The following is a 25,904-nucleotide window of genomic DNA, read 5'->3' as shown; positions in this document are numbered from 1 at the left end:
TTGTTAGATTGTCAAAATTCATTCAACAAAATTATTAAAAATATATAAAAACGTTGACTTTTTGATAATGATTTATTTTACACACTTAGTTGTCTTCTATACACAACTATACAACGATAAAAATTAAAATTTTTCTATTTATCACTAATTAAGGTCATTGACGATTAATGATTTGTGTTAAAGATGCATAAGGTCAGTCCGTTTTTTTGCGACATATTCTATCAAATATATTTCATTGCTTGTAAAACGTACGAGCCGAGAAAAAAAGAAAAATATAATGTTCACGCGAAATATGTAATTGATTATGATATTGCAAAATATTACGCAAGTATTTCAATTATTAGCAAGCATAACATTTTGGCAGATTCGATTCGTGAAATTATTTTATTTCCACACACGCAACTGATAAATAAATATTATATCTTTCGCATGTCCAACGAAAGATATAATGTAATTTCGCTAGACAATTTGAAAATGTCTCATATGTAAATGTTTAATCTTACTTAAATATGTATAAAAATGTGCAAGTCAGTAACATGTAGAAAATATTTCTAAAAGAGAAAAAAAAAAAAAAAAAAGAAAATGAGAACAAGAAGAAAATGAAAGAATCGCTTAGGATCAATTCGAATATAAGTTACTTCATCCCGAACACAAATCGTACCAGCAGGATGAAATTTCGAATAAACATCGTCGTCTTGTTATACCATTTTTTTTTGTACATTAAAAATCGTATACGTTTCGTAGTAATACACTGACAACTGCATATCGTTCATTTCATATTTATCACTAACTTTTACCTAAAGACTACCATAAATTCGTAACTAGAATAATCGACATTCGTTATCGCTCGCGATCACTATTACGGTACTGCTTATTATTTTTCTTGCAATATCATATACACGGCTTGTCGCTGTTGAAAAAAAAAAAAAAATGGAACAGCGGGCCTAAAATATCACAATGTCCAAGTATACTCGCGTATGTAAATGGGATATCGTGTTCGCTTACAATATTCAATTATTATTAATATTAGACGTATATTCTATTTACAAAATCTTACGTTCCGGTGTACAACAACAAAACAATTTATATTTTTGTAGCATTCTAGAAGATTATTCGGGAAATGCAATATGTGTTAAGTGCCAACTTGCATTTTTTAATTACTCGAAGTATTGTTCCTCTCATGCAAGATTCAACATTACACACACACATACTGGTCATTTTAAAGCAAGTGAAATTCCTTGTTCAATACACTTGTCTTCTCTCGAGCATTTACTTATATTTTCACGTCTCAGAAATCAAACCAGTCTGCGTTCGAAGTATAAAACCGAACAAAGAATGGTTAACTTCATTTCTTTGCGATTTAACTTATACATATATAATTTGTCATTTTTTTCATTATTAAAGTTTAAAGCTATCGGGTTCTCTTTCTTATTTCCGTTAAAACAAGATCAAATAATAAGTTCAAGTAAATTAAATTTTCAGAAAATTATGAAGAAGAATTATTTTTGCTTTGGTTTTTGAAAATATATAAAGGAAATCGTAAACAAATGGAAATAAGTTTTTTCTGAAAAAGTTATCAGTGATAATATTAATTTTTTTAATAGTAATAATTATAATCGATCATAGTTGTTACATTAATTTTTTTTACTATATTTACAATGCCATACATAATACTATAATAACTTGTCGTATACTTTTTTCGTTACACCGAGCAGCGGTGCCAGAATTTATTGATTCCTTTGAAAAAACATAAAATGCAAAATAACATTTCTGAATTCTAAAACGAACTCTCTTTTTTTGGATAATTTATTTAGATTTCGACTAAATATTTGCTAGTAATTCACGAAAAAATTAACGAAATAAATACCGCGCAATAAGCGGTTATAAAATATCGATAAAATTAAACATTCGATTCAATTGTAAGAAGAAGATTAGTATTATCGGTGTATAGATTTTAAATTTGGAATCAGTCATGTTACAAATGCATGGAACGTAGCAAATCGTTCGACCAATATCCATGATAAAGTTAATATATGTATATTATGAAGTAACCACTTTTTTTTTTTTTTTCAGCGTTGCACAGCTTCAATGTGACACGAATCCTCTTGAAGAACTCACTTGTAATGCATTTTTAATTAACGAAGCCTTCTCCTTTTATTATTCTTTCACTTTTATCATTCATGTTTTTAAGGATTTTCTCAACGTTTCTCGATTAATTCATACAATTTTAACGACTCACTGTTTTCATTACCCGAATATCACGATTACACGTTTATCGTTGGCAGAAGAAAGGGACATCAGCGTGACTTATTATTCACTGCAATAAAACCGATAAAAGTTCTATAAAGTCACTCTCCTATCCGTGATTGTAAATTGGCCAGCCAAGCAGCAACGATGAAAACCAATGTTGAGACCATACGTCGTTTCTTCGTTATCACTGATCAGAAAACAACTGAAATTCGTTGTTGTCGCAGCTTATTTTTACTTATTCTTCTTTATTTATTTTCTATCAGTGATGAATTTTTCTCACAACTGTCTCCGTTGGCTAAATGCTTCTAATTCATTCCGGTACGTTCAATAATAATCCGGTAAACAACAAAATCCATTTATTAAATTTTTTCTTCTTTAACCACAGCTCGAGAATGAAAAATAACGACGTGACAACTCGGTCATCGATGGACAGGATCCCTTGCCACTTCGATTGAAATCGCTGAAAATTAAAATTGTACATCTGGCAAACGTACACCTTTGTGGCGTACAATCACGTGTTCAGAGAGAAATGTTTCGTAGAACAACGTGTCCTTTCTTCTCTCGTTATTCCCGATCCGCTACCCTGCATGTTGACCGCTCGGAACCATCCACGAAGGGAATCCTTGAAACATTTCCCCGATAGGATTTATCGTAGAGTTAAGAGCGAAACTCGCTGGGCCTCAGTAAACGGAATTGTACTCCATGTCCTGAGCATATTGGGGAGGTCCTGCGGGTGGTGGCGGTGGCTGTGGACTGTATTGCTGGGATGCATCCGAGGCGCGACGCCTGAGCGCCGCGATGCTGTGCGCGCCTCTCCAATCCGACGCCTCGGTCGCGTTCACATCGGCAGCCACGCAGGAAACGCCACCGCCACCGCCTCCGCTCCCGGAAGTCGTCCCAGGCGAGCCCTGCCCGCAGTTCAAGGCCGATCCTAGACCACCACCCTGACCACCGCCCACGCTGGACCCCCCTGGGGGCGAGCCTCGGGACGCAGACACGTGCACACCCCCTGAAAGTTACAGTGTATACATGTATAAAAGGTTGCTTCTCTTTTTTCCACTTTTTTTTTTTTTCTTTTCCATTGCACGCGAATAAGTTTATAAAACGAATAGGAAGAGGAGGAACGGTCCGCGTATAGATTATATCCAGTCAGTTTTAAAATTTGTTATTATTATTACTAGGAGCGAAACGGAGGCAATTTAAAGGTACGATAACGCAGGTGCGCGAGAGAACGTTTCCTTCCCCTCCAAGGGGATATTAATACGTAGGTAGGTTCACAAAGTGCGTGGGGTGCGCTACCGGGTGTCGTAAAGTCGTTTCCGCCTTTCCTCGCGGCACGATGGTGGCGGGGCTTGCCGCGGGGGGAACAACGGGGAGAAGGGATCCTTTTATGGCTGTATTGCGGTGGAGGTACAAGTTTGCGAAGGACTATCCATCCATCCTTTTCAGCGATGAAGAATAAAATGGCTAATGGCATCGAAGGACGTGATTTCTACAACGTCTGTTTATCATCTCGACACGACAATTCGAGAATGGAATAATGAAACATCTTTGTTACGTTTTCGTAAAAAGGTTGAAACAACGCGAATCTTTCTCTTTATTGAAAAGAGATTATTCTTTATCTTCGTTCTTACTCCCGGGAAACAAACGAAAGAGAGAAAGAAAAAAGAGAAAAGATGATTTAAAAAGCAAATCTCGTTCGTGGAAGTGGCTCGTTGTTACATCCTCAGAAATAACTCGGGGAGTCGCGCGTGACTCGAAAATCGGGCATTTTCGGCCACGTTAATTCACACCTCATAGACGTTCCCTCGTCCAATGGCCGGTGTAGACGAGAATAAATAATAAAATAGAGCTCCATAATCGGCTTGAAAACCGGCAAACTTCGCTACCGTTCGATGCTAATCATCATCGAAAACCAAAAAAATAAAACGTTTCTCTAAAAGGTGTTTGCCCTAGGTATTACCGAGGCAAGTAAAAGCGGATAACTGACTGCGACCAGGCCTCCAACTACGGTATACTGGCGTCCACCTTAAACCGAGATCACACGAATCACACGGACGGATGAATTACGCCTGTGGAACGGCATTTTTTTTTTTTTTTCTCCTTTTTTTCCACTCCTTTTGGTCGACGCTACCTGCCCCGCGGCGATAATACGTGATAATTGACACCTTGTACGTGTTACGTATGTACACAGGTACGTGTTCGCGTTTCATACACGCTCGCATAAATGCGTACAATTGTGAAATTATGTTACGTCCAATGGCAATTTCGTCACACGATTTAACGCCCCTTCAAATCTTTCCAATTTCAAGAATTTCATCGATCCGATGAGGGTAAACGCCTCGGTTTCCACGGTCTAACGTCGGGAGTATAGGATAAGTATAGGATACATCGTTAAATTGATTATTGGAATATTGGATAGAAAAAAAAAAAAAAAGGATATTGCACAACGAAATAGACGAGATTTCTTTTGAAAAGTTTATTATAAAATATCCGATTTTAAACTTTTTTTTTCATCGATTCATTTCTCGGATTTCGAATCCATTTATATAACATTCCCGCCTTTTACTATTACAATACTACTTTTCAATTGTTATTCGATATCGCTGAAGAAGTAATTATGAACGAGCGGATCGTTCGTAGAAATAGAAAAATTTTCTCTTCTGCAGACTGTGGAAAAACAGTCTGTGTTGAAAAAATTAATCTTAAGAGTTGTTGACCTCGGGGGAATAACGATCCCCGGGTATATCAGTCATGGATTAATCCATTTATACGTGTCAATATACATTTATACGACGACTACACTCGATATGATACGTTTCAAGTATGAATTATTGATCGAATTATAAAAGCGGATAATCGAAAAAGACGCTGTACAGTAGAATTTCTTCTCAGCGAATTTCCAATAACGATTTCCTTTTAAAATTTTCGCAATATTCTCCCTTAACTAGCTCTGATCACAAGAAATCATCCTTACTTCTCTACATTTTTTTTAAACCTTCTTCTTCTTCTTCCAGTCACACACCAGAACGCATCAACGTTCGAATGGAAAACGAGAGGAGGAATCCTGGTCGAATCCCGGTTTCCATTTCTTCAGATCGTTCGCGCCTACGTTCTCTTAAAACATTTCGACCGTATCATTTGGTATATTGGAAAGAGAAAGAGCGATGGGCAGGATTTCGTGAGACAAAGAATTTCACACACGTCTCGTCTTGTGAAGGTACAAGGTCTTTGGATAAGCTGAAGCGTAACTCAACCAAGACAGGTTGCATCGGGATGTTATGGTAAACATACAGCGAAAGATCTCGCACCTAGGTGCGAGACCAGGCTCGAGGTTTGCCTGCGTAAACAGACGAGAGGACGGAGTTTATGTTTCTGTCTCAAATTCCTTACATGCAGGCGCATAACCCCTTGGAGCGATAATGCACCGTAACGTTTAACGACTTCGTCAAAGAGGTACCGGGTTTCTGTCCGATACTCTGTTTGCGCATCGTCTTTTTTAGAGGGCCACGGTCCAAAAGTTTGGCAAGACGATTATCGGCCCGGCTATAAGCGTCTGCGTTTGTCCGCCGCGTTAACGTTTCCGTCTCTTTTTTGGAAGATAGAAAATATTCCTCTCCTAAAAGAACCGTTTGCCGAGATCGAAGCCAGACTAAATCACGTTTTAAAGACTAACGCATAAAACTTTATTATCCCTGGAATACTCGGACGGCCTCATAGGATCACGAGTTGTAAAACGTTAAGTCGTCGTTTAAAGTTGCATAAACACCGTGATCCTTTCTTTCACTCTTGAAATTAACATAGAAGAGTATATCGTTTCTACTTTACGTTTAATTTCTAATAATAAGAACGCCGGCAATAAGGCGACAACTCGAGCTAGATAAAAATTATACTTGAGAAGCTTGTAAATTCGATTTCAAAGAATTCCTCGTTGGATTGGAGGTTGCGATAATCCATGTATAAGATTAACTTACCAAGGGAATTCAGTCCATAACTGGCTTGATAGACGGCTTGCGACGGACTGCTGATCGGGAGTCCAGAATTACCAAGACCCAAGCTCGAGCCGAGGCTCCCCGTACTTTGCTGACCAAGTTGTCCTAAACTTTGGCCAAAACCACTCATTCCCATTCCTCCTTGTCCCAGTTGTCCAAGACCTGTGAAACAACCGGATTTAATTAGATATCCGCTCGGATTCGTATCGAGTATAAAGGGCGACGAATCGAAAGATTTTGTCGATCGAAGAGAGGAAGAATGACGGAGATAGAAAAGAAATATATGACATGGCGGATGCCTGTAAAACCAATACCGGCAATTTAATCCGTAACAATGGACACGCGAGATTAAATTAGAAGTGGAATGCTGTCGAGGCTTCGTCTACTGTCCGATTATTCAAGACACCGTATTCTCCCCCGTGTGTGAAACCGCGCGTGAAACGGTAATATAATAAGATTATGCGTACTCGAGATGACGAATCGAATGTAATTAATGTAAAAGCGGCCAATTTGTCGCCCGTAGATTAATAATCGATCCACTCTTTTTTTCCCAAGATTTTACTATAAAAAAGAAGAATTAAGATCAGACACTATAAACGTTGATCCATTCCCTCCCACGTTTACCAAGGTATATATATATAAACGATAGAGAATTATCTTTTACTAACCTGTTCCCATTGTCCATCTTTCAGGAGGTCCGCTAAACATACCAGCACCACAGAGATCGGAGCTCATCGGCCCAAACGGGGGCAACCCGTGCGATGGCAGCAATGGACCCGGTGGGGAACGAAAAACAGGGCCGCACTTCTTCCGTTTTTTCCACTTTGCTCGACGATTTTGAAACCACACCTGGAATCGTATTACATTCTGTCGAATCAACGAATTGAAATTGCAACTGGATCATCAATCGCAAGTTCCGAGTAAGTAACTTGAAAAACTTTATTCGTTTCATACGTAACTCTAATATCGAATGCAATAACCTATTCGCGCGAAAATCGTGGAAAATCCGATTCGAACAAATATCAAAACCTCTCTTCTTCACAGTTACGAAACTTGCTCCTTTCTCGACGTGGCATCGAATCACGGTATTTCTCTTTCTCGCGACCGATTCTTTCACGGCCGGCCGAAAGCAAATTCGGCGCAAGACGTTAAGATGTCCCTGGGCGTTACGACAATATCTTCGACCCCACGGCGAGTAGCTATTAGCCGACGTTATGAGCTGTTGATTCTGGCCACGTAGTGGCCCCCTAAGCTGGCGGGGTCCCGGGGACTTGATTTATTGATATCGCATGCAAAGCCCACCCCTGCACCACTCTCCGATATACCCTCGTCCTACATCCCCACCAGCCACCCCTCCTCCCCCGTTTCCACGGACTAGAGTCCCTTTCCTGGCGCGGCAAAGCGCGCTATAGCCATCTCATATGTGGCCATAAATTAGTACTTTAGCATTAGAGCGCGCTTGCGCCTCCGATGCACACACGTAGCAACGCGTTACCTGCGGGAGCAGCCGGGAGACCGCTCTCGGCGGGGACAGGGAACGAAACAGCCGGCCAACCCGACGGGGTGGAGACACCCTCTGCTAACATGTAGGGATTATACGAATCTAATTGGATATATGGGATTTACACGCTCCAGGGTACTCCAGGTATTGCCAGAAAGCGATCGCCGGATTTCTCCAACCAAGGCGGTTTATATCGCCAAGTTTTAGGGCGGAGCGAAAAGTGGTAAGGTATCGCGCGGATCCGACACGCGCAAGGTTGGCTTCGCGCCAACTTTCGAAGAAGTTGGTTATTATTTGGGATAATGAGGGAACAACGCGTGCTATCTGCGCGCACTTTGAAACAGGCAAGGTGCGAAGAAAGGGTACAGAATTACCCGAAGGATTCGAGTGCCGAGAAGTCGGAGTTTATGCAAATCATTTTCGATAGAACGTTATTAACTTTTTTTCTTTACTCGCGTACGAATTATTGCCGTGATATTTTTGATCGTTCGGATGTGTATCATTCTCGAAATATCTTGCTTCATTTGACGAAGCTTAGGAACATCTGGCACGTCTGTTGCAACTCAAGGATGAACGCTCGTGACGAGAGAATAGCATTAGAGCTGGATGGGTGTTAAGTGCATTGGGATCGAATCGGTGTCTATAGATCACCCATTGGCGCAGCGTTTCACGATAATACTATCCATCTAAATCTCACACATGGTAATTGTCGTAACGTAGTACGAGAGGACGGCCGGAATCCTCGGCTAACCGGAGGAAAGATTTCCTTCGGTTCTCCCTCTCGACGAGTCTAACGCGGAGAATATGCAAAATCTGTCCTCCCTCCTTTGCGTCGATCCCTTTCGTTTTCGCCACCGCGTCGGTGGTTTTCTTGCCGGTGGTATCCGTGGGTGTGGTTGCGCCGATTTCACGCTACAACTACACCAGCGACTACAACTAAAAGGCCGTGGATAATTTGCCGTTACACGCCACGCGAGCATCGACGATACGAACTACGAAAGCAGGGAAAAAGCACAAGGGACTGTGCGTCGTATACATGGCGCATTATCACCAGCCCCCTACAGCCCCTTGCCCTCCCCTTACGCATGGCTGATGCATCCCGCATATACGCGCGCCAGAACTTCCGTTAATTAACGCAGGTGAATGCTAATGACTCCTGTTACGAAATAACTGTACGCAAAACGAGAGCTTTCGTCGACTGTATCGGACCGATCGCCGGAGACGTTTCAATACCGCGTCTAAAATCGATCGAACTTTTCCGTTATTCCATCCTGTCACGTTGCGATTGCAACATCTCTCGTCGTAGTTTTCCACGTAAACTGTTACGAAACACGAGCGCCGTCCTCTTATCTGAAAGTGAAGTAACATTTCTTCTTCGGATTTTTTTCGGATAGAAAATTATGATTCACGATTATTATCGACACTTTCTTCGTTATTATTTAAATAGAGGCGATCGAACGAACATCTTTTGCTTCAATTTCATTCAATCACGGAGGACGAAACACTATCATTGTACCATTGTTAATAATCATCATCATCGTTCCGCGTTTACGTTACGCAAAGCACACCCAACGATGTTTCGATGATCATCGTTGATCACCGATATCTATGAAATTGTGTTAATTATACATATATCATGATACGAAACGCGCTATGACAGGAATGAAACTATCGTTCTCTATGATGACACGCGGACAAAGGTGGTTAGCGCGAATGGTTCACGTTCGCTAATTGCATACCTGGTATGATAGATCAGCGATCATTAAATTCACGTATCTTAAAAATCATACCCTATTAATGGACGTCAAATTGATTGTATCATAGTTCCATCTACTGATGTACCTAATATAATCGTGGAATAGCTGTCGTTCCAACCGTGTCAAAAAATCTCAAGATAACAACGAAGGAAAGAATATTATATGTGTCTCGTGTAGAAATATTGGATACAGAAATTAAAATCGAACGATCGATCGTTGGAACGCATGGAAGAGAGAGCGAAGAGAGAATGGCTGTCTGACTGGATGGATCGAATCGTGGAACACACCTTTCGATGACTAAGGTTGCTTCACTCGTATCTTTCGTGAGCGTAATGCCTCGGTTCGAGACGGGACGGTGGGTCAATTAAGAACATTGCTTTTTAAAAATTGATCAATCACCGTTGCGGAGGCGCGTGCGCTCCGCCAGCTGTTCACAAGGAAACACCTGGAATCAGAGTCGAGTTTAGAAAGTGAACATAAACGATTGCGATGATGGGTTGGATCGAGCGAAGAGATTTGATTAAAATCATCGTAATACACGTTATGCATTCAACTTCCGTTACGTATTTTTCACTTTTGTTTCGAATTTTTCGAATACACGAAAGGGGGAGTTGAAGAAACGAGCATGGAAATTCGTTACGATATTCCTATACGTTGTTAATTATGCTTTTTATCCACGGACGTTTACCTTTTCCCTATCCGACAGTCCGGCCGCCTACCAGAGTTGACAGAAGAATTTGCATAAACGATTACCCTTGTTTGGGGATTCATCGTGTAGACTGTGCGAATTCACGAGCGAGGCGATAAGTTGGTTGGAGAAACTCGACCCTCGTAAATTGAATCTGTATTGATACAAATATGATATCGTCACCCGATGAAAAGGAATATTTAATTTAAAGATCTTTAAAATGTTGGAAGAGCCAAGATTTCTTCTCTTTCTTTTTTTTTTGAATTTCTTCGGCTCACGATCGCGAACAGCTCGGTTTAACCCCGAGGAAAGAGTTTTCGAGGTCTCGGGGGGTTCTAAAGGTGGCAAGGAGCAAGGTTCGGCTGGTGAGCCGAGTCAGGGATGAGCCGAGGTTAGGGTGAGGTTTAAGAGGTGGAAGAGGCGGCGAGACCTCGTAAAGGGGGTTTCAACGGACGCTGATATAAATTGAGCTTGCCATCAAGGCAAGCGGCGGGATCTGCCCAAGACCCTAAGATATATAGAAGTAGCTTTCAGCACGCCATTGAAGAATAGTTGGACTCGCTTCGCGGAAAAATGCTTGGAATCGCCTCGAGGCGAGATAACGTTTCTCTTTCGAGACTTATCGAGACGATCCGTCCACGGATAAACCGATTTCACGGATGAAAACTTAATTTATCACTCGTCGCACGTTTCGTGATGGATCTTTTCTAGAATAAGAATCACGAATTTTCCATGTCGCGCGCGGCAAGTAGAAACGGATAATCAGTGGTCAGACGGTATTGAACAGACGGACGCGTCTTTAAAAACAAAAAGTCATTTTTTTAAATTTGCCGTCTAAGTTTTTCCCTCTCGAGATCACTCGAAAATCGAGGAGATTAATGGAGAATTAATTAGAAATCGAGATGCAGCGGTTGATACGAAATAACAATTGATTATTGAAAATGTTTTTGCATTCTCTACATTCATTATAGAGAAGTATGTCAGGAAGTTTGAATATTCGAATATAGGTAGATGATGATATTCTTGTTTCGAGATTTCAACTTAATTAAAAATTGTAATATATCTTCACGAAGGTAATATTGAATTTCGATTTCAATCAATGTCGAATTTATTATTTACGAATATTACATACAGATTTGTTTATTTCGTCGATATTTACGGCCTCGTTTGTTAATCCTTCCCGATTAATTTTCAGAGAGGGAGAGGGAGGGAGAAAAAGAGAGAGAAAGAGAGAGTATATAATATTCTTTGAACCGACGAGGAAGGAAAGAAACTGTGGCAGTGTGAGTGACTAATATTTAATGAAAATAAATACTACATAAGTTGGTGCGATGCGGGCCTGATTGATGACGGTGGTCGGGCTTTTCTGTCCGAGGGTGGCAAGACGCATTACCCGGACCGCCTACTGTTTCACGTTGCGTTATGCCGTCAGGAGGGACATTTTCGTTGGGGCCATTAGTGGGTCGTCGTGATCTAACGTCACGCGAAATTAAAATTCAAGGATCGTTCTCGAAAAAAAAAAAAAGGAGTCGAAACGAAAAGACGTCGATCTCTTTTCTTTCTTCCTTCCTTCTTTTTTTTTTATAACATCTCTCGAAATCAGTTTCAAGATATTGGCAGTACGGTTAAGAGTAAAGAGATGCACATTCTTCCTCGTAGCGCGTGCAACCTCGTAAAGATGGTCGGAACTACCGATAAAGTACCACTACTTGCGGGTCTCGCATGCACGGCGAACCGTAAACTTGATCCATTTATACTTTATTATTATTTCGCGGATGCAATATAGTCGGCTTAGGGATGCCTGTCGTGAAATTAGCCCGTATTGCTCGTGAAACTGGATTTATCTTTTGAGTAGTAAGCGCGATCGTAAGAATCCCCGTGTAGCGGTTGTATGTGTGTGTTTACCAACGATAACAATATATATTATAATAAAATTTCGATCGTTTCGATTTAAAATATTTACGAACACGTATTATTATCTTCTAAACGTATTATCGAACGGGCGTAAACATAGATTCGCGGTCGTCGTATCGAATTAGTTACGGTTCGTACTCCGTGGTAGAAAGTCGAGCGTGAAAATCGCTCGAGATTTCGGAGGGTTGGAGGAATTGCGATCGGTTTCACCCCGCGCAGCGTGTCGTGTATTTTCGTGGGTGTGAAATTATTCAGGGCCGGTAGACGTCATAACAAAATGGGCGTTAGATGATGCTCCCCAGGGTCATCGCGGCGACATAGTTTATCCATTGAGAACCCCAATTCTCCTCCATATCTAGCCACCGCGTGTGTACACGGGGATGCTTTTCTCTCTCCTCGTGCGTTCGTACGGTTGTTCGGCTCGGTTGTGTGCGTTTTCGTATCGCGCGTGTGTATATACGTGCGGCACCGCAGGCCGGTGATATTTTTTGGTCGACGACACGTAAGAGCTAATATCGCGGCCTATGCATATTTATACGGCATTAAAAATCACCCCTCCCTTAAAATGCATAGGCTGTTGCATACCAGACGCGCTGAATCTTCGCCGAGCCGCGTAGCTTGAATTGTTGGGAGTTGATATTAGACGGTATTCTCGTTGTTCCTCTTTGAACTTTTTACCATTTCATTCGCGCAAAGTATCTTGCTTAAGTACGTTTGACCGGCTTTCCTCTGTATTCCTCTTCCGTTTTCTTATATTCGCGACATATGAAGCGATTTCGACAATCACATTACGAGATAAAGTTTTTCACGTCTTGGTATGGCGAAGATTTTCCTACGTGAAATCTAAGGTAATAATTTTTGAAAAAAATTCGACCATGGTGTATATTTTTTCAACTGTATCTCCGTGTATAATATATATGTATGTATTATATATATATACATATATATACAAAGATGTTGGAAGCGAGAGCAGAAAATATTTCACGCTTAACATTAGTCTAATGTTAGACTAATGCCCCCGTGTATTCTTATTCGACGTTGATTTATTTTCGCCGGTCACGTCTAGCCGGCGCATCGGCGGGCCATATTCGATATTCGTTCGATGACGTTCATACGTTACAGACGGGGCGAGAAACAATGTGGCAGTGATTTAACACGGGACAGAACCGTGATCGAGAGTGATTCGCGTTGCGGCGAAACTTGACGCGCGCGTGTTCGATGCGCCATCGTAAAACACTCGATTGCCGCGTACACGTGTCTGGTTATACGGTGGACGCATCCACGTAAATGATCAGTGATAGTTTACGGGCGGAAATTTTGCAGATGGAAATTGCATATCGATCATAGCCGGCTTTCGATACTCGATTCAATGCCCGACAATGCGAGGTCATAATTCCATATTGGCTTTTTTGCCGATTTTTTTTCTCCCCTCCCGGCAATCCTTTTTTTTTTTTTTTTTTTTTTTTCTCTTTCTCCAACACGTGTCAAGCGAAATTAATCGAATGTAGTGATTGAAAATTCTCATTCGTCGAGATGGATTTCTCTGTTCGAGCTAGGAATTAATAGGGGATAAGTTTCGTTAATAATCGAATCGGAGAAGAAAGTTCAATCTGAAGCGAGCTTTTCGATTCTTCGTAAGGATGTATATATATATATACGTTGAAACCATTTCCCATTTCTCAGGACAAGACAATAACGAACTGCATTTACCCCCGGTGCCGTCACTTGTTTGTCCCAAAGGATGGTCGAATGACACCGCCATTCGTCTCCTCCCGTGGGATACTTTGAAAGCAATATCCAACATCCGCCACCGCGGACCGACCGTCTCTCGGAACGGCATATGTGACTTTTAGCGAAAGTACACATAGATTCAAACTTCGATCATTCCCCGAAATGAATGGGAGAGGAAGCTCTGGTGGAGTAATTCCCCGATATTCCACGATATTCGCTTTTCCACGATGATCGAACGTACGCGAACAAATTATATACAAATTATTCGAACGCAATTAAGAGTATACATCTAACGAGAGAGAAAAGTTAAAAATTCTTTGAAAATTCGAACGCTTGGAAAGCTTTGCTCGAACAAGAGATTTCTAAGAGCGGAAGAATCAATCAAAGGAAGAAACAATCTTCTAAGATCTCGTAACGCAATCGTTATCATGCGTTCGTAAATCGTAAAATCCGGTCCGTAAACTCGAGCGTCGTTTCCTTTTCATTCGAGATTGCATCTATCCCCTATCGTCGTTTAAATACAAATACGTTCTCGACTCGCGCGACGAGAAAGTTGCGGACGAAGCGAGAAAGGGCGAGAAAACGAGCGATCGGGGGTTGTTTCGTGACATCGCGATTGTTTCGCCCCTTTTCCCTTTTTCTTTTCCCTCCTTTCTTTTTTATTTTTTTTTTTCCTTTACTCTTCGCACTCTGCGTACGAAGCTTTCGCGTACGGATCGGCGGCCATCGACGGAAGATCGTGCCCCCATAAAATTTCCGAGCAGTAGTAATCGAAAGGACCCTTCAGCCTAGAAACGGGCAGTTACCTGAGGCAGTTAAGTTAAATGCCTGTTAGCAGACGTTAACTGCTCGCCGCTATGGGTTCTATTCCGTGGACGATTGCAATTTTAATCGCCTCTTCATTATGATTAAATTTAAATCGGCTATGTGCAGGTCTAATAAAGCTCGTTCCGCGGCGGCCGCTCTGGAAACAGAAAATGTCTCCTGGGCGGATTAAAATACGCGTAATTAAAACCGTAAAGCGCCAATACGTGTCCCCGAAAATAGACTGTCGGCTTCGCGATAAATGTCCGGCTGAAAAAAGCTTTTTGTCTGAATGTGGGCATACGTGCGCGCGCGCGCACGCGCGCGTGTATCACACACGATCACACCACACCACACGTGGTGGACATACGTTCGTCGGTGGAACGGCGGATGATTGAGCTTTATTTGAACCATCGAGATCGGTTAATTAATATTCTAGATATGATTGACGGTAAGGAACGAAGCGTTTGTGCACACCTTTCTAAAATTGGGCATCGAAACGTGAGCCCTATCACGCGAAAATGCGCGCGCGCGCGCGCGAGAGAGAGCGTGCAAAAAAAAAAGAGAGAGCCATTGACCCCTGGTCGCGAATCAGGGGAGGTTTCGAGAAGGGATGAAAAAAAAAAAAAGCCCTTGGACGTTCCCGGTGGATGGTATTTTTTTCGCGCATCCACGAGCACCGCGAAATTATTTATGGCCGTCGAATCGGCGTTTTGCCACGAATAATTTTCGAATATCGTCCAACTTTTGTTGGCGATGCGACATTTTTTTTTTCTTTTTTTTCTTTTTTCCCTCTCTCTCTTTTTTTTTTTCCGCTACACGGATCGGCACACGCTAACGGCCGACAATTTTATTATTTCGAATAATACTTGGCGGATCGAGGGAGTGATAAATCGGCCGCGACGATGGTAATTGACGAAAGGGCGAAATGAATAAAGAAGAAATGGCCATTTTCTTTTCCATCCCTTCGCATCCCTTTTGTTTCCGGTCCCGTTACGTTTTCACGTGGAAACGTGGAAAATAGAGCAAACTATATGTGATCCGTGTCGTGTGGAACGGTGCGCGAGAAGAAGAGCGAACGTACGAAGGAAAATAAAATAAGCGTGCGTGTGGGGAGAAAAAAAAAAAGAAATGAAATATGCGCGAGTAAGTAAGGATAAATAAAGAGGTTATTTATATTTTATTCGAAATGATAAAAATTGGTCTAATATGATATTCATTATATCCATTACTACTAATTAAACCAAGTGAAAAGGTCAGTGGAAGGGCGCCGTGAATTTTTTAACGATAAAGTTAGCGGGTTTTTGATTATTTTATTTCGGCTGATTGAGGTGGATTTTCATACGAGGCTGCCCCCCCCTCCCCACTTTCATTAAATATCCGATTACCGCGATAAAAATTGCATCCGCCGATATTGTATCTGAGACGCGGGGCGGCCGCGTCTGATCATGGTCACGGGTTAAACGAGTACTACAATTGAAAACGTTATTACATTAAACTGTAATTGAATGCCTCGCGCGCATAATTCCGGGATTGGGTACGTGATGCCGCATCGAAGTAATTGTTGATTGTAAAGCAGTTCCGACGTTATCGTGCAAGCAATATAATAGTTGTTAATTAACAGCAATTAGAGACGGAGCGGCAATTACATCTCTTTTCAAGTAGTAATAAATTACAACAGATCGATAAATCGTAATATTTCATTACACTATTTCAAGTATTTTGTTGGTAATTAGAAATGCTTCCCGCGGCACTCTTCCACGCTATCATCGCATTAAAATTGGCCGTTGGTTAATTTTTAGCTCGCGTACAACAACCGTTCTCCTGATCCGTTCTCCTGGCCAACGCAACCACCTTCCCATTCTTTTCGCCCGATTAAAAAGTCTCGATTGTTCGCGCGGAAAATTCTTAACGAAACTTTACAAGCGAAGCGTATTCTTTTGCCGATTCTTGGCTATCGCCAATTTAACACGCGTAATTTAATAGATCGCGCGTTCCTCGCGAATTTCCCGCGAATTGTTTAATTTATCATCCTTCTTCTTTCTTCCTTTTCTTCTTTAATAGTTTTTATAACTAATAAAACTAATTCTTTCGTTCAACGAAATGGAATTCTTGCATTCCATTTTGGACTTTTGACAATTCAAATCGTAAAATATTTTCGTTTGTCAATTATGAGATTGTACAATTTTTCTTTTTTCTTCTTAATCATTAATTCCCATTCCCAAACATTTGCATTAATCTTTCCAATAAATATTTAAGAACATAGAATACCATAGTTATACCATCTATTCGTAAGATTCGTGGAAAAGTTGGCGAAAAAGTTTGTCGTTTCAATATCGCAACGGAGATTTAACTCTAAAAATTCGTTTTAATAAAGCCTGAGAATAGAATCAGCGTACGCGAGCAAAGCGGTGCGAGGCTGATCTCGCGATGCACAGGGTGTGCACAGGAGCCACGTGTGCACGCGGTGTACCGTCCGATACATGGACGGGGATGGCCCAGCCCTCGTAAAAATGTTGAGCTGCGGGGTCGGCCATGGCGAGTCAAGAAATCTTTGATAGCGACGCTCGATAGTATAGCGACGCTGGGCGCCGGCGCCTTTCCCTAGCAGCCCCATTGGTGCCTGAGGCCCTCTCCACACGAGAGCCCGCCGCCAGGTTTCCTTGGAAACGCTTCGTTCGCTCTGATGTCTACCCTCGCCCACGGAAAACCTCTTTCAATTAGGCGCCCAGCCACCCCGAGCACCGACCATTCCAACTCTCTCTCTCTCTTTCTCTCTCCCTTTCTCTCGTTCCATCTCTCTTCGTCCTTTTCCCGTTCGTCCACGATACTTTTCCAAGTCTCGTATATATATATATATATATTCTCGAAGAGAGGTCTCTCGTTCGCATCGACGAACGTTTCTCCCCCCTCCATGATTCGTTTAGTGATTTCCTTCGTTCTTTAATAATTATGCTCGATGTTCGAGTCCCGTGGATTCGAGGATGGAAGACGAACGTTACGCTTGAAAGCGTCGTGACGTTTCTCGAGTGAAGGGATGACGAGGAATATATATATATATATAAAGGAGAGGTAGGGAAGCGAAGAAGCGAAAAAAATTGCACGCTATCGAGGGGGTTGGATCGAGGGGGATGAAGGAGGTTTGACGGGAGGAGAGAGAAAAATGAGGGAAAACTGGTGAAAGTAAGCGTAAAAGTCGGTTCGTGAATTTGAAAGGGCGAGTCGATATTATATATTTGGAGCAGGTCAATCAGATTGTCAGAGAAGCGCGAAGATTAACGTTGGTAACGTTGGCGAATTTTTCTCATAACTGTCCACGTGTGTATGAAGAATATAGGGAATATCCAGTGGAAACGCGGCGTCCACGTGTGTGTCGACGACGGGAGAAAAAGACGAGCGAAAACTGTTTGATATGCGGCACGATGCCCGGCTTGACTGACGCTTCCGAGTTGCGAATAAAATTTTCATGAATTTCTATTAGCTTCGTTTTTCTAGACGTGCCCCGGAGACTTAAAAAAGCTCCGCCCGGTTGATGGCCGCGGGAAGAAAGAGCGCGAGCCAACCTCCCCAACAATTCCAATATCAATTTTATCAATTTCCGTTTTTCCAAACGACGCGCCGAATTTTCTTTCGTTCTTCGATAACGGAATGAAACGTTTCCACGAAATGCTTCTTTTCTTTCCAACGTTTCGTCCAATTTCCCATTAATTCGATATCGCGATTGATAATTTTCACAAAATAGGATTCCATCTATTTGTACATATTCTGAGATATGTTACTATTGATTGGAGGATATTTGAGAATGATACTGAAAATTCGAAAGATGTTGTTTCCGTGATCTTTGAATTTTGACGTACACGGGTAAGGGAAAGTTTCCAGAAAGTTTTGCGGTTGGTCCGGAGCCCACCAAAATTCGAGACCCCGTAGGGTGAAGGCTTAACGCTACTCCAAGTTTCACTTTAATCCGAAAAGCCGCGGTAGGCCGGCGAAATTGATTTCGAGACACTAGGCGGTACCATACCTAGTTATGCCTATTAAACGTGACTCTTGTTGTCCAAACAACGGACTTGAGCATTTCTGGTTCGAAACATCGCGTGGAATTGTTGTTGGAAGAGAATTTCATCCCGTTTAATCCATTATTGTGACAAATTATGTCAGAATTGTCAAAGAGGATTTGATCAAAGATGAAATTCATACGATTCGAAACACATTGCGCGTTGTGAGAGGATCCCTTGTCAAGGATTAAGAGGATTATTGGAACGAGAAACAGGACTTACTTGGACTCGACTTTCCGTGAGGCCGATTTTCACGGCTATCTCCTCCCTGAGGAAGATGTCCGGATAGTGGGTCCGATTGAAACACCTTTCGAGCTCGTTCAATTGGGCCGGTGTGAACCTCGTTCGGTGCCGTTTCTGCTTGGCAGGCTTGTCATCGCCTTGCCCGATCGCTGCCGCGTTCCCTGCAACGACGATTTATTTCTCGATAAACAGAGACAACTAATAATCAATTAATTAATTTCAATTTACTTGTCGCAATTTCCCTACTTTCCGTTTAATCTTTTACGCGATCCCTTACACCAGATGATTGCATCTTTCGCGAAATTTAGAAATTTATTCTACAGCGAAACGGTATCATCGGGTCTAGGGCAACTAGAGAAAGACGAGGCTCGGCAGTGAAAAAAGCGTTGGAACACGGTAAAACGCTTACCCGTGCCAGGCATGGTCATGATTAATTCCTGGTGTAGCGTGAGGCCACCGCCGGCAGACAATCCGGTCCCCAAATTCACTCCCAGCACGCCGTCCAACTTCTCGTGCCTCTTCAGGTCCTGTGCATGAAGATCCTTCGCTCCTGCGAACGCGAAACGCGAAAAAAAAACGAGCCATTACAGTTTTCTGTTAGCCCCGCGCCCGCCACCGGCCCCTCCTCCTCCTCCTCCTCCTCCTCCTTCTCCTCCTCGCGCTCACTCCCTTTTCTGCTCTATGTAGTTTAAATTTGTATAGGAGCAGAAGCTGAGTGGCCGATGGTGAGGGGAGCACGGACCACTTAGCACGAAGGTGCGAGAATCGTCACCGGCCTCCGGCTTCTAGGCGAGCAAACACACACACGCACGCACACATACACACACGCACACACACGTGCCGTGCACGCAGGAACACGTGTTGGCGCGTCCGCGCGCGCAGCTACACTCACGGCTACGTGGTCGTAGAAAATTTCTAGAATGCGTAGGAGGAGAACGGAGTGAAACGGCCGAGACGACGGGGAACACGATGGACGATCGCGCGGCCATCGCGCGTCGTTGCGCTTTGTCAAATTTGCTTACGTAATCGACTAAACTAGTTTCCAGTTACCAGTCTCCAACCATCGCAAGATCTAGGGATTTTTTTCGAACCGGCGCTATTCGAACAAACCCATCCTCGAATCGGAAATCGGAGGATTCGTCAAGTGGATCGAATTCAAATTCGAGGGCGATGATATTCAAGCAAGATCAAGCAAGCAAGCGATGAGTAAAATCGGGAAATTAATCGGAAAAATTCACGTGATGTAACGAATATGCAAATGTATTTTATTTGGCGGAGTGATCGAGTCGAATCGGTATATTTCTCTCGATATCTCGGAGAGAGATCGTTAATCGTCGGATCGTACATCACGAGCGTTATGAAGTCACACCCGTTTAGAACGGAACGATAATATAGTAACGAAGGAATTTTATTGGTTTCATAAACATGGTGACCGGTCCCGGCGGCAGTTTTGCATCGATATTTTATAATCCGGTCTGCTAATAGTGATTCATTCCGTTGAGTTTGGATCCGCGCGTATCTATCCGAAATGCTTAATGCAACCGCACATGCATAATAACGTTAATAGTCTGGAATTTGAACGACGTCGAAAGCTCTGTGTGGAAAATAGTTGGAAAATTTCGACGCGGCATATTTCCGCGAGAAATCGAACATCGTCGCCGCTTTTTGCTAAGTTATGCAAACGCCTGGCTGAAAATCCAATCGTTTTCGTCGCTACACCGATACTCGCTACATGTTCGTGCACACGTTAATATAATTTGTAGCTATACCCCGATGAATATATCGACTGTCGCCGGAAATCCACCATGAATCGCCCGCGATAATTTTGGAAGTTTCTTCTTGCCCCGTCGCGGGGCATTATTCATGATAGCGCCGTGTGTGAATCTCCGAAATTCTGTTTCCATTATTTTTTTGTTCCCGTTTTTTCGTCCAACTATTTTCGACCGACCGATTCTCCGATATTCTCCAGAGGAAGGGAGAGGAGGGGAAAAAAGAAATGACGAAACCAAATAATGACAATTCGAAACGATTCGAAAATTAGATCTCTCGTCCGCGGAAAATCGCATGGACAAACGTGAAATAATAGAAGAATCAGGGGATAAGAAGAAGATTGATCCACGATTATAATGGAATCGAAAAAGATCATAAAAGCACCTGACAGAGAGAGAAAGAAAGAGAGATATCTTTTCGAAGAGTGCGGTTACTTGGACGAAAGGACTGCTTGGCGACGACCACCAACGTGCAAACAACCGTTTACTCAATGGAAACTTGGTATGAATGAAACTTTATGACTGGTCTTTATTTTCGTTTTACTTTTATGGGCGTTGATGATTTTATTTCGATTTTACCGGGCAAGACCTGGTATTTATGAGCAAGCCTGCCTCGCCCGTCTAAAATTCGGTAGGCTCCTTTGATCTCTTCATCGTGGTTTTTTTTGTTTCTGCGAAAAGAGGGGCGAAGAGAGGAAAAGAGACGACACGGAGAGAGAGAGGGAGAAGGAGGGAGAGGGGTAAAAAGAACGGGAGAAAGAGAGAACGCCGATACTGGATTCTTCCATGAATTTTCCAACAATTTTTGTCACGCAGTTGCGAAGCTTCCACTAAAAAAGAGCGCGTTGAATTGAATTGTCACTATGTGATCCGCGCCATGACCCGTGTAATTTAATTCGTCTCGATCAAGATCAATTTAAATTGGTGAAAAAAAAAAAAAAAAAAAAAAAAAAGCGTATTTTATATAAAGAACGGCACAGTATGTATAACGGCAAAAGTCGGAAACTGTTCGTCCTTTGACATGTAGTATCATAAACGCGAGTTTCGATCCTTTTAAATTTAAAAGGGTATTAAAACGAGAGACAAAGATGGACAAATAAATATTAAATTAATACGAGAGCTAGCAAATTCAATTCGCTTAATTGCTTGCCCGTGTTTTGATAAAAATTGGCAAACAAGGTATGATTAGTGCGAACGCACCGCTCGAGGATTAGTGCTACTAACCTTTTGTTTGCTTCGCAACAACGTTTGCCTCTCATTAACGCCAAGAATCATTGTTTAATCCTATCCTATACCTGTTCGGATTATCGGATTATTTAATCGAATTAAAAGGATTGTCCTTAAGACGACGAATCCACTTGTGGTTATTTCCTTTTTATATTTTGCTCTTTTTCCCTCTTTCTCTCTCTTTTATTTCTCTCTTTTGTCTTCTTATTGGCAAAAAGTCGTTGAACTCGGTATCGCGTTGTTGACATAGGATAGGATCGACATAGAAACGACATGTTTTAAAAAGTGAGACGAGATCGATAGTAATCGGATTGCAAACGTCTGATTAATAAATTCATAATTCGTATTATCGAATTCCGGAAACGGGTCGACACACACGTACGTTCAAAGGTCAAGAGTCGTAAACGGTGCATTGTCTCAATGCGTTGATATTGCGTCGAATTATTGTCAAATTAAATTAAAATTGAATTTCAATGAAGTTAGAATCGTCCACTTTCCTTCGTCGTAAATTAATTCGTCGCAAAATTACATGTGAAACCGTGTTACGATCCTCGAGAAGGAATTGTAAGAAAAAATATTTTTGCAAGTTGTAAGTCGAGATTGATTGAAGAACGATCGGTGTTTGCGTTGGAAAAAAGAAGAAGAAGGAAAAAAAGAAGAATTTCTAAAAGTCAAAGAATAAATTCTGGATGAAAGAGAATTGTGCATAGCGACAAAAATCGATGGTTAATTGTTCTTTAATTGAACTGACACGTCGCGCTTTTGCTCGGTTTCTACTACTAGTCCCAACTCTAAATCGTTCCTTAACTTCTCGCCTAATGTAATCAGCGTTGAAGTAATTAAGGTCATCAAACTCGAGAAGCGGTTTCCTTGGGCGGGAACAAGCGTCCGCCACGTGTTATCGGGCCAAAGTTTTTCTTTTTATCGTTCCACTAACTTTTCCTTTCTATTTTGCTTGCGTACCCGTGACTTTTGACAGGGAAAACTGGCCGCGACATAAAATTTCCGCATGATTCCGCATGATGGGGATGAATGGGAATGGCTTTCTATTTTGGAAATATTTCCTGCCTTTAGATTTGTTTGTTTTTTTTTAAATTTTGAAGGTTTTTATATAAAAAAAATATACCTATAGACATTGACTGATGTTGAAACGGTCGAATACGGAATGGAATATCGAAGAGTGTTTTTTCACTTATATTTCAGAACGATATTGATTTTTTTTTTATTTTATTTGTATTCTAGAATTTTTATTTTATATTTGAGATGTTTGCGTCCGAACAGAATTGTTTAATATATTACATAGCATCCATTTATTTTACTTTTAAATGGGATATAAATAAAATGAAATAGAAAAAATTTTGTAGCTATTGATCAATTATTAATCGATTATTTATCGTTTTTTTAAAATATTCGAATAAGAATAAATTTTATAAGATCAAAATAAATGCGCGGTAGGCAAAAGTATATAAGTGAAGAAACATGTCCGACGGATAGAGTTTTGTCGAGCGTACCATGAAATTTCGAGATAAAAAAAATGAAATGAATACATTATCGTCCATAAAGTTTATAAGTATTTTATAGTCTATCGCGAAAGAAAGTAACGAATAAAATATAATTCAAAAGTATAATTGCTTAACTGTGAAAACAATTGCGCGTTTCAGGATACTCGCTATCAGAAGCAGAGAAATGTTTATTTTTTTAACAGATTTTTAGTTAGTACCGTATGAATAGTTCTTTCATAATTAACAACCTTTTAAACGTAAATGACCATATTAACTTTGACATTTTCATGTTTTCAACTAATGTTACTCTTTAAATATTAATAAAAAATAATTTTTATGCAAGAAAAAATAACAGACAGTTATAAAGCTTTAATATCAACGATTTCTTAACGTAAAATGTGTAATATTTTTTAAAAGAGTTATTTTTATAAAAGAATATTTTGTAAATTATATCAAAATTTTTGCGAACGAGTTACGATTCAATAAACGATAGAAATCATATTATTGGAATAACAAGAAAAAACGCAAAAGTTCATTATTTGCCATAGAACTCTAAAATAAATTTAATAATCCCTTAACGTTTTAATAAAATAAAGATACTATATACCTTAACGCTCATTCAATTAATTTTAAATATCGGAATAAATATTCCAATTTTAAATATTCAAATAAAATAAAAGAAAATCTCTTTATCAACGTTGTATCTACGTTGTTACAGTGAGTTGAAAAGAATTTGCAATAAATTCTACGATCCTCCGATTTTTTATAATAAAATTTAAACGTTATCCTACGATTAATCACTACAGAAAAAAAAAAAACGTACAAAAACCAAAATATCATGATACCTTTACCCAAGAGCCAAAAATATGAAAAGATTACCATGTACCAGTATGAACCGCTTGCACAGCACAAAAAAACGTTCTTCTCCACTTTTCACAATCAAACCAACCACAGAATAAACGAGCGACAAGATTAATCGCGACAAACCTTCCATATAACATCATCCATAGTGGAAAATTGCGAAACACCACGAAACCCACCCTACGACCACCCTCGAAGACGCCACGACGTAAAAATCCCTTCAAGATATTTCGACAAATAAAGCACACGGGATCCATCCATCGGGGAGGCGAAAGATTGTCGCACCTTCTCACCCCTTACTTACCGGAAATACCGTGTACCGAACCGCCGGCGGAGATGTTGTTGAGCATGCCGTTCCCGGGGTATGCAACCCCCGACACAGTTAATGCGCGGTTACCGAAAATCCGCGTGTCACCGCGAGCCACCCTCCCCGTTACCGTGCACCCCGCGAAAGGTATCGCGTGTAGCGAGTTTATCGTGAATATGGCGCGACAATAAGCAGCGATACAAAGACACGACAGACAAGACACTTGCTCGAGGAACGGCCCGTGCCCCAGCAAGGCAAACAGCGGACTGCCTAGCTGCCATATCCGAGCTCCCCCACCGCCGAGGACAGCCGCGAATGTCTCCCTCTCTGTCGCGCGAAACACCCTCTTGCGCGCCTCTTCTTCTCCCCCATTGCACGCGCCAGCCCGTTCTCACTCCCGCGCCTGGCCTGTGGGCGTGATATTAAATCGCTCCCGTGCTTCAGACTCGCCGCCGCCGCCAGGAACGTAGCTAGCTGAAACGGAAACCTGGAAACGATATACCTTTGGACGAGTTCGAGGTTCACCGAGTTTTTTTTCTCTTCCCCTGGTTTTTCGACGAGGGACGATGAGCAAGATGATTTGCGAAAGTGAATTTTAAGAAGAGAAGGGGTGGATTTGTGACGAAAATAGAAGTAATAATGATTATCTGTATCGATGAGATTAGGAATACGTGATTGGGATTAGAAGAAATTTCTGCTGATTCGTCGATAAATCGGTTACCTAAAAATATAATATTGCAAGAAGATGTGAATAGTAGCATCGTCGAAGTCTTGTTGCAGAATCGTCCTTCCTTTTTTTTTTTTTGTAAAGATCGGTCGACGAGTTAGTGAAGCGAATCTATAATAAAATCGGCGCACTTCCGGTAGCACTTTACGGCACGCGGAGAACCGATGGACACAGATTGGCAGGGCGAAAGGCAGAGGGAAGGAAGAAAATAGGAGAAGCAAGAAAGGATAAAAGAATGTCCGAGAAGAGGAAAGAAGAAGAAGACGGGGAAGGAAAGTAAGAAGGAACGGTGTACTTCGACTCGTGAAGAAGGGAAGGGGGGCGAAGGAAGGAGGAAAAAAAAAGAGGAAAAAGAAAAAGGAAAAAAAAAACGACGGAAGGAAATCGAGAAGCGGTAGTGGCAGAGTTTTGCTCACGGACTACGGTGGTTGGCGGGGCTGTCCATATCCGAGGTAAACTCTATCCAGGTTACTGTAGTCTAGCTGTCTCTGTTTTGCGGTAGGCGGTAACCGCTACAGACGCAGCTCCAATGAGCGAGTAGCCCGCCCTCTGGATGCCCCACTAGCTCACCCTCTG

The 25,904-nt window shown here is 41.6% G+C and overlaps 1 protein-coding gene across 1 annotated transcript; it reads right to left on the bottom strand.

The window, feature by feature from the left end:
* Positions 1–53: 53 nt before the first annotated feature.
* LOC724282 (homeobox protein orthopedia) lies at positions 54–25,020 on the bottom strand. Its single transcript, XM_026445234.1, has 6 exons — positions 24,599–25,020; positions 19,345–19,485; positions 18,915–19,096; positions 6,911–7,091; positions 6,225–6,404; positions 54–3,259 (listed from the first exon to the last, which is right to left on the bottom strand). Exons 1-6 carry the CDS (start codon positions 24,642–24,644, stop codon positions 2,931–2,933), a joined length of 1,059 nt encoding a protein of 352 aa, XP_026301019.1. The 5' UTR covers positions 24,645–25,020; the 3' UTR covers positions 54–2,930.
* Positions 25,021–25,904: the final 884 nt, after the last annotated feature.

The sequence above is a fragment of the Apis mellifera genome, linkage group LG1 (genome assembly GCF_003254395.2).
Source record: "Apis mellifera strain DH4 linkage group LG1, Amel_HAv3.1, whole genome shotgun sequence".
In the NCBI taxonomy this organism is placed as follows: domain Eukaryota; kingdom Metazoa; phylum Arthropoda; class Insecta; order Hymenoptera; family Apidae; genus Apis; species Apis mellifera.
Note: the sequence above shows the minus strand (reverse complement) of the source record. Positions and strands in the feature narration are given on the sequence as shown.

Coding starts and splice junctions, on each gene's coding strand:
- LOC724282 (XM_026445234.1), bottom strand. CDS start 24,644: ATGCTCAACAACATCTCCGCCGGCGGTTCGGTACACGGTATTTCCG. Junction 19,486..24,598: donor TTCGGTACACGGTATTTCCG/GTAAGTAAGGGG, acceptor TCGCGTTCGCAG/GAGCGAAGGATCTTCATGCA. Junction 6,405..6,910: donor AAGATGGACAATGGGAACAG/GTTAGTAAAAGA, acceptor GTTGTTTCACAG/GTCTTGGACAACTGGGACAA.